We start from the raw sequence: 17852 nt of genomic DNA on the forward strand, positions 1-17852 counted from the left end.
TACGTACAGTATCGTATTCGTAAATTGTTCTTAGGGTATGCTTAAGAGCCTGCCTCATTAAAAATAATACAAAATTTACGATTTTACTGTTGCTTGTTTATTCATAAGTGAAAGAAGATAATGAAATGCAATTTACCACAATCAGAGATAATGTTATTCTACAACAGAAAATATGAATCTGAAGAATTTTCAGCAGTGTTGCCAGAAAAAACAACGCTTCTGAAATCTAAGTTAAGATAGTGACTAGAGGAACGATCTCAAGTGCATTTGGTCACGTATCATGTTTTCGTTTCCTGTGAACTACTTTTTAAATAACATTATTATTTAGTTTTAATAACTGTATGTTAAAACTATTTTGTTTATTACAAACTAAATACAACTATTATTTAAAAAGTAGTTCACAGGAAACCAAAACAACATGATACGTAACCAAATGCTGTTGAGTTCGTTCCTCTACTCGCTGCCTTAATTTAGATTTTAGTGGCGTGTTGTTTCTGGCAACATGTAATTTTTATGGATGGCAACACTGAAAATTCTTCAGGTTTCTATTTTCTGTTGTAGAATAACATTGTCTATGATTGTGATAAGTTGCATTTCATTATCTCCTTTCACTGATGAATAAACAAGCAAAAGAAAAATGGTAAATTTTGCATTATTTTTAGAAAGAAATGAGTTTACAGAGTTTCGGCCTAACCGGCCTGCCACATTAGGCTGGATACTCGAAAGTCTACTGTATTCCACCAGAAATGAAAAGATTAAAAATCCACCTACCATTTTTATTTAAATAATGGAACAAGTATTTCATTATCTTCGATCGATTATCTGAAGAACTTCAAATCTTCTCCTCAAATACTTAAATCGTGGTCTTTATTTTCAACTCTTTCATCAAATTTATGTTGAATTTAGCTGGTTACAGAACAATTATTAATAATAAAATTTAGTGATATAGGAGACTAGAATCTAAGGGTGCATCTGGAGATATAAAATCTCAAATCAGGTTATGAATGAAAGAAAAGAAAGTTATTTCTTTCCCCTCGTTCTTTATTAATCTATGGTTTTTATTCGACTATTGAGTATTGGTGGTTGTATTATCGCTGAAGTTCCCTTGAAATAAATGCAAATAAGCATTATAGGTAAATCATAAGTAAATCAATACCACTAAAATTACAGTTAAAGTTATTTAACATTATTTTAGTCAACATTATTTGATATTCAGTTCGAGTAGTATTATTCTTTTTAATAGGCTACAGGTAAAAGTTCAGCATAGGTACACTACTAGGTACTATATATAAATCCACAATTAAATTTTGATATATTTGTTAATGCAATTATTTGTTTTCGAAAGAGTCATTATAAGTTTGCTTCTATAATCTGCAGGAGGCTATGAATATTAGACTGGCTTACTTTAAGACATTAAGCAAAACTTCATGTATAAAATGTTAGGTAATTCGTGCCAACGAAAGTTTCAAACCCTAAAATTTATTGGAGCTTATTACAAAACCAACCAAAACCTAGGTACATACGCTTATACATACTGGTTTACTTTTGGCGCACCACTAGAAAGAATAGTTAAAAATTATAAATCTTTTACTCATTTCCTTCTTATTGCCCTCTAAAAGGTTTCCGCTGGGCGACATGAAAATATCTTACTTGACATAGATAAAGTTCAAGGGGCCACCAGAAGTAATTTTTGGAAATACAATTCTTTTACGATTTGCGTATAAATACGGCTTCCGGACGTGTGTCATAAAAACTACAGTGATAATAACACAAATCAACCAGTGCTAGGTGGCAACTCAAAAGTATCAATGATACCTAACCAAGTAAGCTCAGGGCGAAGGTGATGGATCTGCGCGTTGGCGCGGGGGTGCATTCAAAAGAAGCAGGTGCGTCAGCGATGGTAAGTATGTTCGTAAGCGAGGTAGTGAAAGGAAGTGGGTTTTGCCAATGATACTAGTTTCAGTAGCACTTGTCATGATTTCATATTAGTAACGCTCTACTTGTAAACATAAAATACAAGTTCTGTACACTGTGCAAAAATATACCGCCGGTAGAAAATAGCATCTAATAGAGTAATCTTTCATATGTGCTTACTTATTTTATAAGTCGTAAAGCACTTGTAACAATTTTACACTGGTAACCCTACACTTGTAAACCTAAAATACAGCTGTATTTTAATTCTGTCACCTACAGAAATTTGGTCCTTATAAACATATCTTTTCATGCAAAGTATTTAATTTTACTCAAAAATCTTCCAAAATGTGGTGCACCAAAACTACACCAGCATCCGCTTATAAATGTACAAATCTTTACCAAGCAATCTTCATGCTTATAAAAATTTGCATGTTTGTTAACTATTTCATAAATTTAGGATAAAATCTGTTCATTCTAAATGAAAGTTCTCATAAAGTATAACAATTTTATATTGAGAACTAAAATGGTGAATTCGAAATTTGGTTAATAAGTTACACAACATTACAAGAGCTACTTGAAAGGAGAAGTAGAGAACGAAGGTGTAGAAAACCAGCATTATTGGTGAGGGAAGCCGATGTGCTGACCACATATCACGCAAAGGCATGAGTGCCTCAAGCCGGCTGGTAAACTCTGGCCAGTAAAGTCTAAGAATTTATTTTTAATTAAAAGGTCAAAATTTAAAAAAAAAATGGTGCTAAGGATTCCATACATATGAATTCCATACAATAAAAGAAGAAGAAGACTATTGTATACTACACTGCTGACTATTAAAATTACAACATCCGATCAATATTTGAGGAATAAGAACATAGTTCCTTATTATGTCATTCTCTTCGTTCCTAGTAAACCGATGAAATACACACGTCTAAATTACTAAATGGAAGTGTGTTTGCTCGACGATAGCGTGCTCCTAAGGTTGAAATAACGAGGGTTACCACAAAAGTCATGGCAACTACTTTTTTCTCATGAAAATGGGAACAAAGCAACAAATTCTGAAATATGCAAATGAAAAGTTAGGACATACATAAATGTTAAATGCAAGGTGTTGGATGAACACATATATTCCTATGAGAATATAGCACGAAAAAAATGGATTCAACGAATCGTTGTTTTATATGTGTGTTACCCGAAATTACAATTTTAAAATCATATCTTCAGGTTTGGTGTGACTCGAAATCGCAAGGTTATAACATACGTCTGGTAAAAATGGTCTGGGCTTTAGGCATAATTGTAATTGAATATACCTGTAATGATTTGTAATGTTATAGTTCTAGATAAAACACGTATCAAACGAACGATTCGTCGTTGTACTCATTTCTCTCATGCTATTTTCACATGGAGGTATGTATGTTCATCCAACACTCTACACGTAAGTTTACATATCTACTAACATTTCATTTGCATATTTCAGAATTTCTTGTTTTCTTCCCATTTTAGTAGAAAAAAAGAAAACTAATTGACATGTCTTTTGTAGTCACTCTCGTATTTATCGTCCAATTATGTAACTAATTGCCTCCTGGAAAACTGGTGCCTGCCTTGAACGAAATACAGGAATAGTGATGTAAATATGAAAAAGATTTGCTTGAGGAAAGAAGAAAACACCAACGATCAGGATATCAATTGTCACTTACATGATCGTGAGAATATGCAGTCACATCACAAACATTCACACAAAAATTGGGGAGTATATTACACCGATCAGTATCCATGGTTGGAACAGTACAGAGAATGTAGTGCATGCTAAACTGAATGGAATAATATCCTCCACTCTTGGCTTTCGTTTATATCTGCCTGTAACGCAATGACAGACTCAGCGAAACATACATTCTGGATCGCCAAACCGATTTGGCGACAGGTACTGTGATATAGCGTGCTGTTGGATTTTGTTAGTGTGTGCGTCTAATATACATTAACAGAACGTTGTCCAGCATCGTTGCATTACTAAAATGTTGTAGCATGTTATAGAACCTCTTTTGTAGTTTCCTGAATGGAGCTTGGATATCGATCTAGGCAGTGCTTTATCATATCTTCTCGATTTGGAGGTTAATAGAAAACTCCTAGAGGAGAGACCATATTCATCACCGACATGCTACACTTACATCTTCAAAATTTGGGAGTAGGGATGCGCACGAGACAAGTTTTGAGGCTGTCTCGTCTCGAAAATGTGCTGTAGAAGCGATGTCTCGACTCGAAAAATGTATATTTCTCTATTGGAAGAGCTATGTCTCGACTCGAATTTTGTCAGAAAAATTCTGTCTCGAACGCATCCCTATTTGGGAGGATTCTAGAATTTTGTGGAGGGTGAAATTTCGCTCTAACAAATTTGGATAAAACAGTGGATCTAGATAATCACTTTGTGGGTACTTGGGACCACCTTGTAGCTATAGGGAAAATTGGCAATCAAACCCTTAGCCAGAGAGGTAACCATCCTAAATTATTTTTGATCCCTCTTAAACAAATGCTGTACAGAAGTTTTAAGTTGAAGCAAAACTAGATTTGAAATTCTTGTGATTTTATTTATCAAACTAAATTCAATTTGGCGCATTTTATTCATTTCTACGTAAAATAATATGCTACTTGTAAGATGCGTCATCCTATTTGCCTTTTCTCATTCTAAGGATATCAAACTCGAGTATTCTATTTCACCATGATAAGAATCAAAGGTATGAAATCAAATGCACTTCCTGTAGTTGCAACGAGATAATCAGAGTGCAAAACGTTAATTGCGAACATGAATAAACTTTAGAATGGCCCTATAGCTGGAGTATGGCCAGATTGACTACTGTGGCCTATTGCGAGCATCTTCTGCACCCTTGCGGACATTTCCATCTGCCCCTCAAATTTTCAGTTGTTTGTATAGATAAATATAGGGGTCTATGTTCAAACCAGTAAGTTGTCAAGATGATCTGTAGCAGGCCGGATACGGGCCTAATCTCTAGCTCTGTTAAAGATTCAATATACGATAAACAGTCTTATGATGTTCATTGATGTCTGTCATTGATTCCTCAGTATAAATTTCTGTTCTCTAAGAAATAGGAATTTCTCCTATGAGCCTGGCAACAGTGCAGCTACGTACTTGTGAGAACTGTTAGTCGAGAGCAATGCAGTCATGAACTTGTAAGAACATCCATAGTAGTCAGTCGCAGCGCAATCACGTTTTCTACTTGTGAGTAGTGTTTCTTCCAGACCCGTTTTTGGGGGGTACTGCCTCCTGGAACTCTGAGAGTGCCTTCGGAGGAGACCAGAATAATAGGCCTACGTTTATAATATAATCATTAATAGAACAGTACCAGCAGTGCCCTCCCGGAAAATTGTTTCTGAAAGAAACACTGCTTGTGAGAACTGCTATTGTGCTGCCAAAATGTCTTGAGCCGTGGCAAAAATGCGAACTAAAGCTCACACCCCGACACACCCACGCGCTGAGCCAATAAGGGTTCAGCAGCTGCTAAACGAGAAAGCCTTAGCGAAAGAGAGTGGAATTCCTTCAGCCGATAGCAGCGCCTGAAACGGAAGACTAGGTGTCAAGTCAATGTGGTATATTTGTAATAGCAGTTGGTAGGTAACACTACTTGTAAGAGTTAATTTTAACTTTCACCATGTTCGATTATGATGTGGTGAAGCAGCTATTGATTTAATTTTTCTTTTCTTTATTACTTTTAAGTGATAAAACCAGAAGGCAAGTGAAAGAACGTAGTGTAAATTCAATTCTGAAGAACCGACAACATGGCAGATGACGAAGATGATGTGGTAATTATAAGAAAATTTTACTTTACTGTATGGTAGTTAAAAATATTACTGAATCTAATAGTTTTAGAAGGAATATTTGATATATCCTTAGCGTTGTAATAAACAGGTTTAAATGGCAAAATGATTCATTGAGATAAGTGAATTGTGCATTAATTTAATTCACAACTTATGTGCTGCATTTTGGAAGTAGTTGAAGGGCAGAAAGGCTTATTGGCTAAACGATTACTTGTGACGTAAAAGCATTATTTCAGGTTGTGTATAGGCTGTAGTACGAAACATTATATCTGTAGGCTTTTTCAGATTACTCTGGGTTTATCCTTTGCTTAGAATAAATAAATATAAAATATATGAAAGGGAAAAAGTAAAGAGGAAGGAGGTTGCAGAACTGCTCGGTGGGCCATCATGTAATATTCTAATATCTTTATTACTTTCAAGTGATGATAGCAGAGAAGGAAGTATGGTTATCGTGAAAAACTCGGATTTGATATTTCAACGGATTTATACGTTTCATGACTACATGCCTTTTCATTGACAGTTCACCCGACGTATGCAAATTTCCTACAGAGGCCTTTATTTAGGTATTTTACACCCTTGGGTGAACTTGTTAGATCATTCACTTCCGGTTGCAATAGGGAGATAAGGTCGGAGACAAAACTTGTTAGATCATTCACTTCCGGTTGCAATAGGGAGATAAGGTCGGAGATAAAATTTGTTAGATCATTCACTTCCGATTGCAATAGGGAGATAAGGTCGGAGATAAAACTTGTTAGATCATTCACTTCCGGTTGCAATAGAGAGATAAGGTCGGAGATAAAACTTGTAAGATTATTCACTTCCGGTTGCAGTAGAGAGATAAGGTTGAAAGTAAAACTTGTTCTTGAGACGTTGAGACCATATGAATAAAAAGTTCATCAATACCGTTTCTGTTCTAAAGGCATCAGAATTGAAACTGGAAGTAGTACAGATTTCTACAGCTTCCGGTAGGTAAAGGAGGAAATAAAACTTAATTTCGTAACACTAAATCCAGTCAAAAACACTGGTTCCCTGTATCTATTACCATACTTGCTCTATTGCGATCAGTGTTGAGACCAGAAACTATAAATTTCTACCACTTCCGGTTTAAATTTAGAAGATGAACTCTTCTTCTTCCGACGCCGAATTTATATTTTAAAAGCATTTCCCGTCATCTCTTACATCTTTTGCCCTTTGGAGATCAGTATTGTAACCGAAACAGCAGTAGTTTTCTACCACTTCTGGATTTGGTAAAGAAATAAGGATGGAGGCGAAACCTATTCTTGGGATACTGAATCTACTTTACAAATAACACTTCACACTATCTATTATCATTTCCGTTCTATGATGATCAACGTTCACCTAAAATTTCATCATCATATTGCAACTAATAACAATATTATAACCATCTGTACAAAACTTATTGAATGCTCCTAATAGCCTATACGATAATCATGCCAGCCATTAAAGTGACACCGGTAGTGAAATATATATTAATCAATCATTTCATTCTGGCACGAGCAGGATGAAAATATTCAGATGGTTAGTGTGATATAGCCCAAAATTATTATCAACTCTTGAACTATAATTTTTCTTTAACTATGACATTATCCAAAGATATAGATATATACAATCGAACTTAATCGATAGATTATATCGAGATAAACAAAGTGAGATACTTAAAGATGAATTCTAGTGCATTATTCTCGACAGGCGCGCACACCGAGAAATTTTTGTTCGGAGCAATGTTGCAAATTCGGGGTAAAAGTCGCTAAATCTAGGGGATTCGAGTTCCAGAATAGCAACAAAAAATAATATTTCCGATTAGCAACTTTTTTAAAAAAAATTTTAAATGATAGTTTGGTGACTTATTTACAAATCTAAAGAATTTTGCATTGTGAACAAATTAAGCACTGTTAGTTGCAAGCACTTTATATATGTTCGTTTTGCTTTTATTAGTCCAAGAGTCAATGACTTCGGGAAATATACAGCCTATATTGCTTGTGAAATCTCCAGAATCCCGTTTTGTTTTCTAATATGCTACGTCGTGCCCCCTAACCGAGGACAATTCTAAAATTCAATGATATTTAGTTTGCAGAGCTTCCGTTGAGATGCACAAATAATACAGCATTATCGATTATCTCTAAAAGCTTAAATAAACGGTGAAGTGGGTGGTAAGTTTTTCCTTGTGAACCTTTAAGTGTCATGTGTTTACATATAAAGAAATAGAGAGACGGAATATCACGAATATTTTTTTAGCGACTTTTCACCCAATTTGGAGTCATTTCACCTCACATTTAGTGATTTGTGTCAACTTTTTGACAACACTGGTTCGGAGGGGGTGTAATACTACAAGCCACTACGTCCATGTAGCATTGAACAGATATTATTCTACAACCGAAAAGACGATAAGTAATTGTAAAATACTTCCACTTATATTTTCAGGAGAAAAAAAAATAAAATTAGATTGTTTTTTTTATCAAAGAAAGAGCACAGATGAAGGGTAAGATCAAATTTTCATGCTACATAAATCATTTTCTTGTTAAACAAATATAGTTTTATTATTATTATTATTATTATTATTATTATTATTATTATTATTATTATTATTATTATTATTATTATTATTATTATTATTATTATTATTATTATTATTATTATTATTATTATTGAGAAAGTGTATAAATGTATGTTGAGTTAGAAAGTTCTGGAGGAGATCCAGATCCGGTGTGCCCTCGTGGCTGCGCTCCTGATTCTCGAGACAAATTCAGAGCAATGAATTTTATGGCGTTAAAAAGCATGTCATTTATTTGCCAACTTGATGCAGTTTGGCAGTTTTATTCTACTGGAATGCGCTTTTTTTCCTATTATTAGTTTATATGTACTGTATGGAAACAATTATAAACTATTCTCCTAACAGTGATGCAAATACTATTCGTAATTATCAAAACAATGCGTTCTTTTCGTAGGCGTATAGATAAGTAATATTTAAAATTTAACCCTTTATTTGGCATTGTTACTCTCAAGCAACATCGCATTCTATTGCGTTATTCGCATTAATTTTAATTTTAGGGATGATTTAATTGGCATTATTGCTTTCATACAATATTCATACACACGATTGAGGTCGCTTCTTTAGATACTTCTAATCTTCGTCAGTAGAGGACAGTCAAATTTAGTATTGTAGAAGCTTTCTCCCGCGAAAGTTCTTTTTTATTTTTTTTATTTGCGGTTTCTTGCTATGTAGGTAAATATTTTAACGAAACTGCTGCTAATTACTGAGAGTATTCTTAAAATATTTTATCATAATAGGGCAATATTGCGCAGTAGCTACACATAAGACCTATTTTATGGCATTGTCGCTTTGAAATAAATACCCTGTATTTTGTAACCAAAGTGCAAAAATACTTCAAAACTCACGAAATTATGGTCAGGGAGACATGGTTCAACCATAAATCAAACTAAATATTTTAATGGTAATGCTATCCATGATTGCCAATTAAAGAGTTAAGGAGGCTCTTTTATTTCTTTTGTAGGAAGAGAACGAAGATGAAGCGGAAGAAGATGAGCTCGAAGGAGAGGAAGAACTTGATGAGGAGGAAAGGGACGAAACAGAACTGAAAGCTATAGATATGGAGGCTCGCGGGGAAGAACTTATTAAAATCCTAACGAAGAGCGAAGCGGAGAAATGTTTGTCCACAGTTTCAAAAATCGGACAAGGCTTAGATTATGCGTTCATTAAGATGTCTGTCGTTGACAGGTAATGACTCTATAACGTAGAAAATTCCATGTTTAGTTAGCATTGTGACGTAATGTAGTGTGAATTAAAAGACAAGATAAGGAGTATTCCCTCCCTGTTTCGTTTTTTCTTCTTAAATTGCTCAAATATAAATTTGAGCAGGTATCAAACATTTTATTAGGCTCATAAACTAGATTTATGCTGTTAATTTGACTTATTTCCTTTAGTTAATCAGTTCACATTGTTTGTTATCTTATCCGTTAAAACTGCTTATTAAAATGTTTGGGTATTCTACTAGGAAAAATTTGAGACTTGGATGAACAAATTTACTGCACCCAAAAACTGTCAATTTCACAAAAAAAAAAAAAAAAAAAAATAATAACATGGAAGCTTCCAGGTGCCCTTCTTTGCATTTTCTTACAGACAGTATGAAAGAGTTTTCCCAAACTGGAGACGTACCGAAGTCTTTTCTTACACCCGAAAATATGAGTTTCTATCGTTTTATGTAAAAAAAAAAAAAAAAAAAAAAAAAAAAAAAAAGAAATCAATCGTCAAAATTATTTTCAAGATAACATATAGGTGCCTTCAAAATTGCAATTTTCACTTTATCCAATCCAAGATCTAACTGAAAAATAACTTCTTTGTATTCTGGGATTGTGATTGGGTAATCTTGGAGCTTACCTATCAAAGGGTTTGAAATTAACTTACGATGCTATTATAACTTGTCTAATCTAGTGTGCTAAGTTGAAAAGTTTCTGTGTGTTAGGAGTTCGTGGAAAACTACATTTTTTTGGAAAGAACTTTGAAGTCGATTGCCCCTTTCCTTGAATACATATTTCAATCAAAATGAAACGATAAAAATCCAGGTATGTTTGAGAATTCGACTCAAAAGAATTCACCTAATTCACGAAAATCATTAGGCAAAATATTTATGAATTAGAATTTAGAATATCAATGGTAGAAATTGTTCCCTTCCCCGTCTTAGAAGTGGAATTTTATAAACCCTGAAACACGAGTTCACTGAGTTGAGTTTTATAGTCCAGAAGGTATAACGTCGTTGGTTTCCCGCGCTTAAACCTGCTCGTCACTGGGGGTGTGGTAAGAGAGTAGCCAATCACCGCCAACCGTCTACTGCGCTCAGCGAGCCACAAGTAACCAAGCTGGCCACTCCCCATAAACGTCACTACAACTTTTCGCAAGAAGCCTCAGTATTATAATGAAGATTTTATATACCCAGTCTCATCTTCCTAACTTTAAGGACTCGTGGTGTACCATGCTACTTACATTTTATTATTACATGGAGAAATTAAAGAAATAATTGATTTTTTTTAAGTACCGAGATGATTTTTTTTAAAAAAAATTGTAGGTTAGAAAATCTATATTTCTGTTCATTTCTTTAAAAGTAAAATAGCCTACCAATTATACACAGGCAAAATATTTTCTGTTTCCGGATCATACATAACTAAAGTATTATAATTTTGGACAAACATTTTTAAAAAATCTGATTAATTCCGCCAACTAAACAACTATCACTTAAAAGAGATGTGCTTTCACTCATCTCGAGCGCTAACCTCCCTAACTTCCATCAGTATTTAAAGTCTCGTCTCAGAGATTAAACAACAGCAAACACACAAATGGACGCTTACATCATTTTGTGAAACTAACAATATCCACTGCTGAGTGTTAAATTAAGCGTGGTTTTACGCTCAAACTCATCTATATTTCGAGTTAAGTTTAACTCACGCTCCCAGTTTTCAAAACGAGTTAGCTTATAATAAAACTCACGAAAAACGAACGGTGTCATTTACAACCCTGCGTAGCATTATCGATTGGTATAAATTTTATTATGGTTCTCAAACGTGAAGATTTTGACTTGATAAACATAGCTCGAGCAACATGATAATTACGTTCAAAAATTCATTTCAATAGACTCAACCACTGTCTCGTGAAAATACGGTATATAGAGTCAAAAATATTATAGAAACTGCCCGTTTTACCCTTTTAGAGGCTTAATTTTTTTTTGAAAATGTTGGGACATATTTCCACTTACTTTTTAAGCAGGAGTTAATATACCAACTTTCATCTCCCCAATTTGATATGTTTAAGATACTGTATTTTTGGCATACAATTTGAACTCCTTTCCCACCCCCCTTTTCCCCGCCAAGCAAAGCTGTAAGAGTCGGTGGTGCAACGCACCGGAGCCCCGCGCTTGCTGTTTGAAGCATATATTTACTACTGAATACTTAAATTATCCTCTTATTCTTTTTTTTCTATTTGAGGTTTGCAATACATTATTAAATTTCAGATTAGTAGAAGATTTGTATTATTCCCAATGTTCCCACTTGACCCATTCCGACCCACCATCCATCATGACCCTCTCTAACTCACCACCTGCCAAAACATATCGTCTTCAACTCTGAACCATGATCCAAGCCTCCTCTCCACTGACTAGAGAGTTTACACTTTTTAATAAAACAAGGATGTGAAAGTTATTCATACAATGTATTGCATAACATCTTGCAGTTTACCAACGTGACTTTGACTCGAATCCAGAACAGCAAAAGATTCATTGAAAGGACAGCGAAACCAATCATCAATATATCATTATGATTATTATCAAAACTTTTGGGGTAATATGTTTTTCTTGAGGTCGGAAGATGCAGTAGGATGACTTGTAGCGTTACACGTCCATGACCCCCAAAAGGGGAGACCAGCCAATGCTGCAGCAAGGGGACTCTGAGGAGAGAAGACCCCGCAAAATCTACGAGAAACCATATATAAAAATCAATTAAAGGGATCCCGTTTATTATGGCTTCTGTCAAGGGTGCTAAGCTTAAAATGTTACATCTTCAAAATAGCTCGCTGAGTAAGGTTCCCACAAATATACTCAAACACCAGGGCCAACTCACTGATGAGGAGGGGCCGCGAACAAAGTGACATAATAAAAATCAGGCTTGAGCCAAGTGCGAAGTTGAAAATTTCATTTCAAACGGTTGGGCCATTTACCCGTGATAAGACAGTATTGATTTTTTAAGTTTTATTTTTACAGATAACACACGTAATAGTTTCTAACAAGATAATTAGGATGAATGAACACCATCAATAATTGGGTCTAATATCTCTGTTACAGGCAGCGGTAAAAGTGAAGGGGAACGCAGTGGGACGCCGTCTCCACCTTCAAAAACTATGTACGGCGTCCCTCCAGTTCCTAAAAAATTACAATGGGCAAAAATAGAAAGGGGGACGGCGTAACATCATGCCGGTACCTACTGCCCCCTTACCTTTTCAGATCCACTTTTACCCCCTGGTTACAAGGTTTAAAATCATTAGAAACAATCATCTTATTTGTAATGTAAAAGTAATAACTGTAGACTGTTATTAAATTCTCACCGTGGGAATTACAAGATGCTTTCCCTCAATGCTTGATAATATTAAGTTGTTTTCATGCTACTCTCAGTCAAGAAACCATTTTTTTTCTTTCGTTTCAATATTGCTGTATTTTCTAACTAGAATACTTCCGGTAGTACCTCGTTGTTAATTACCTTAATTATGGACGAATAAGTAACAAGCCCTAAAACTCTACCTAACATGCTCACCTGTAGCTGAGCTCACTTATCGAGTAAAAAACCCTTCCCAGTTAATTAGCGCTTCTTCACATCTCAAATCTTAAACGCACAAAAGAGCATTACTGGTTAACTGCTAAGCTCGCTTCCAAGATGATATATACATACACATTTAGTTAGGTCGGTGTTTCTTTTGAGTTTTGGTTTTTCTTAAAATACGTTACCACAATTAAGAGTTAAGACTTAAATGCCTTCTCTAGCGTTTCCGCTGGCATTTTTCACACCATTTGTGCTCCTCATTTGAATCATTCTTGAGTTTGCTTTAAGCTTCTTTTTCACTTAACACCTCCTAATGTTCATGTATGTAACACTCACGAACAGTATGTAACACTCTCAAGTATTACTTCTAATTTGTAATTGGAGATTCCTTTAGGCTTCATTTGCCTTGACATTCAATTCTTTGTGCTATAGGATATTCCGTATGTAGAAGTTACATTTACTGTTATATGAAAAAAACAAGTACAATATATCCTTACGTTATAACAATTTAAACAAATCTTACTGTTGATATATTAAGAAAGCATAATAAAAAGCATATAACTACATTAAGAAAGAATTATATGTTTCCTGTGCATATTTTGCTTTAACTCATATAGACTATATTTATTTATTTATTTATTTATTTATTTATTTATTGTTTATTGTCAACACAACAGGCTATAGCCCAATTACAGTGTTGTAAATTACGTAATTACATGTTCATAACTCTTGATAACATAACATGAGTTCATAACTCTTGATATCTCATGATAATGGTATTCCGAAATTTCTTAGGCAACATATCACATCTATCAAATTCATTGTTATTTGTACACATTCTATTATACAAAGCTGCTGTTCTCCAGATTGGTGATTTCATCATTATATTAGTTCTTTATTTTTTTGCAGTAATAAAGACAAGCGTTTCTACGTACTTTTAATGTGGGGACATGAAAATTCAATAAAGTAACTAAATCAGGACAATCCAAAATATTTTGCGTTACTTTTTGAACGAATAATAAATCAATCATATGTCGCCTTTATTCTAGTGTAGGAAGATGAAAGTTAGCAAGTATGGTTTTACAGCTGTCCTAACTAGGATAAATGTGAGTTTCTTTATATGTTAGAAATTTAAAAAGTTTTGTCTGTATTCTTTCTAATTGCTTCCGATGTTTTATGTGAGTCGGATTCCAAATAGCAGAAGCATACTCTAACTTTGAGCGAACATATGCATTGTACAACTTCTGTAATGTTGAACAGTTCTTACATTCTTTTCCCGTTCTAATTATGAATCCTAATAGCTTGAATGCTTCACTTGTTACAATGTGACTGTCAAACGTTAACTTAGCATCAAACGTAACACCAAGACCTTTAACTGAATCATGCTTATTTACTATATATTTATTAATTTCATAATTAAAGTGACGAGGTGATTTGCTCCTACTAATCACCTCCTGACGAGGTGAATGATAATACTTTGCACTTGCTTGCATTGACCCCAAGTTGATTCGAAGAGAACCAGTTACCAATATAATCTAGACCTTGCTGCAGCTTTATGTTGTCGTCCACAGAATTGATTTTAGCATATATTTTTAGATCATCGGCATATAGTAATTTTTCATGGTCAGGAATACAGTCAGGTAAGTCATTAATAAACAAGAGAAATAAGAAGGGTCATAAATTTGAACCCTGAGGGGCTCCTGAGGATGCAATATATTCTTTAGATTTGTCTGCATTAAAAAGAACATATTGTTTACGATTAGATAGGTATGATGAGAAGAATTTAATCAGGGACGGAGAAAAGTGGAAAAGCTTTAATTTTTCTAGTACAGCTTTAATTTGTCCAATTCCGAAGTCCAACAATAGTGAAGTTCAAATTAAATACTTTGTAATATGTCTTAATTTGTATTTATTTACCGGAATGTTTTTGGCAGCATCTCCTGTCATCCTCGGTAGTATGATTTTAAACGTCCACAGTCAATATTACCGCATATTTATGAACTCAAGGCAACTTCAAATCCAAAACGATCTCCTATTTTTTGAACAAAGTTTTACAAAAGAAAAGTATATCTACATCACATAGTGGGTATATTTTTGACATTTACTATAAAACTACCCTTAAAAACTCAAATCAGATGCATGCATTGAATTCAGGAATACACGATAATTCACATTTCCCAGTGTCCTTCAATACTAACTTAATAAACTTTTACCGACACTACTTAGATGCACAAAATACAGTAACCTATCACTAATCCGGCAGATATCAGATCAAGTTGTGCGAGATTACCGAAATTGCCAGATTACGAAAAGTTACATGAAGGTTCTATACTATCGCTAATTCGGATCTTGCTAATCCAGCAGGTATCCGTCCATCTAGAGACACTACGACCCCTCCGCATTCGCAGAGTCCAGGATGATGTAAGCAACGCATGGAAGAAAATAGGCAGTGAACTAGAAATGTCTGGTAAGCGGCAAGAGCCAACACACATATTTGCATGGGAAACAAAGATGAGTGCAGGTTGAGAATAGGTCGCCATACAAAGGGTCGCCAAAGTAATTTTAGGGTTAAAATGAGTAATTTCATACCAAAAGGAACTTAATTAGATATATATTAATTTCCACCAGTGGAGTATTTCTACACAATATAGTAACGCTGTATTTTATGTTTACAAGCATAGGATTACTAAACTCAAACCATATGAACTGTTATAGCACGATTAAAATAAGTGAATGTATGCAAAAGAACGATATTACATATTATTCTCCGCCGGTGAGCTATTTTGTACAATGTGCGGAAGCTGTCTTTTATATTTACAAGTGTAATGTTACTAGTGTAAAGCCGTTATAAGTGCTATCCGAATCACTGCGAAAACTATATTAAGGTATTTGTAAATACACTACAACACTCATTTACCCTCGCATGCTCTACTAACCTAACCTAATCTGCTTTACTTTATGACCTAACCTACTCTGCTAACCTAAACTTACCTACTTTCTAAACCTAATACCATACTATACTAATCCAACCTAACCTAACCTAATCTAAATCCATAAAGGTAAAACATTTTTTTTTTTTTTTTAATTTGACGACCTATTCTCAATCTACATGCGAAGATATTACTGGAGAGTGCGGACACAGGGGATCCGGAAGTCTCAATATGTAAAAATAATAGCGTATTTAAGATTTTTTTCTGTGGTGTGACTCTTAGAATTTCATTTTGGAAGCCGTTTGTATCTATCTATCTCTCTCTCCCTCTCTCACTCACTCTCTATCTTTTCGAAATAGAAAAATTGAAATGTGTAGGATGAAATATGAAAATTTCTCTATAACCATACCCAATGGTTCGGATTCTATCCTAAACTCCAATTCAATTAATGCAATCTTGCCTAGCGTAGTCGCTGACGCTCTCGCCTTTCGTGCGAGCGGTCTCGGGTTTGATTCCCAGTGGGAACACTTGGCCGAAAAGGTATAGAAGCTTTCTTAGGCCAGCCATCCTCAGTGAGGTTTAATTCTTGGTTTCCCTTATTCATACCAGGCAACTGCCAGATGATACGTAACATAATGGTCCCAGTCTTTTTCCTTCTCCAAATCTCCGGGTAGTGTGATCCCGAGTAATATCGTCCCTCATGCTTGATAAACCAATAATATCCAGAAATATAATTCCTAACCTAGCCAACAACCCTACCAAGTTCGTTTCTCGGTGGGAGCTCATATGGTTCGGATCTTACATTGAGCTGTAAGTCCAAGTTCCATATGCCCTCGGTGCTGAAGGAGATGTTAAACTAGAATTCAACCAATTGAACAAAGTACTCAGTCAGAAAGACATAGTGAACATGATGGAAAGAATTGGTTTTCATTTGTTTATTTTCACAAGCTACTTTTAGGAGTTGAATCAGTTTATTTTAAAAAATCCGGACACCTAAAAATTTACTTGGGCACCCAATTTCTTTATAATGAAAAAAAGAGAACAGTCCAGGTAAAACGGAACGTACGACAAACCTAAGCACAAGTAATCGTTTGACATAACACTACCAAGATTACGTAAGTCAATTGGAACTTTCCTTTTTTGGGATCTTTCTCAGCAGACAATTCTAGTTATCTCTTGATTTATTTATTGTTTCATATCATTAAACAACAAGATAAGCTTGATGAAGATGTATTGGAAGCCCCATCAATTGGTCACACGATAAAAAAGACTATCATGTAAAATGTCTGTGACACTGGTTCTTCTACATTGTTTGATAGGAGCGTGTAATGTAAAGAACTAAAGCAATATTGTTTTCTTGTTGTGAAAAACCGACCGCTCGCCTGGCCCTATTATATACCCTAGACACCAGCTTGAGGACATGTCTGTAGCATGGTTAGTTGTTAGTTACCTGGGCAGGTTTTGCCAGCCAGAGGGGACGTGGGATCCTCTTATGTTTATAAGAAGGGCGGTCTATAGAGACACTTCTTCATCGTCTTTTTGTCACTAGCCTCCCCCCCCCCTTCTGATTTTTTTTTAACGAGTTACATCTTATATTGTAGTGACGGCTCATTCATTTGACACACCGCCCCATTTCGAAGAGCAACGGCGAATGGAATCCAATTAGATCGGGTGTGAAAAGAGCAATGGGTAGCATGCTTTCATTTACTTCTTGGCAGGAAGACATTAATTCTCTGATTTAATTCGGTCTAACTTTACATCGAGCAAGTGATTTATAATGCGAATATATATATCACATTCGTTTCTACTACGGAAAACTTTGTGGTTAATTGTGAATTGTCAATCTGT

General features: G+C 34.8%; 1 protein-coding gene across 1 annotated transcript in view; it reads left to right on the plus strand.

Moving 5' to 3' along the window:
• The first annotated feature begins 1007 nt into the window (after positions 1-1007).
• LOC145671867 (leucine-rich repeat-containing protein 23-like) overlaps positions 1008-17852 on the plus strand; it is a 453825-nt gene continuing 436980 nt past the window's right edge. Inside the window, exons 1-3 of the mRNA XM_081741092.1 lie at positions 1008-1133; positions 5636-5721; positions 9270-9493. Of these exons, the coding sequence (XP_081597218.1) occupies positions 5698-5721; positions 9270-9493 (248 nt within the window). The 5' untranslated portion in view covers positions 1008-1133; positions 5636-5697. The remainder of the gene's footprint in view (positions 1134-5635; positions 5722-9269; positions 9494-17852) is intronic.

The sequence above is a fragment of the Thermobia domestica genome, chromosome 15 (genome assembly GCF_964235325.1).
Source record: "Thermobia domestica chromosome 15, izTheDome1.hap1.1, whole genome shotgun sequence".
Classification (NCBI taxonomy): Eukaryota; Metazoa; Arthropoda; class Insecta; order Zygentoma; family Lepismatidae; genus Thermobia; species Thermobia domestica.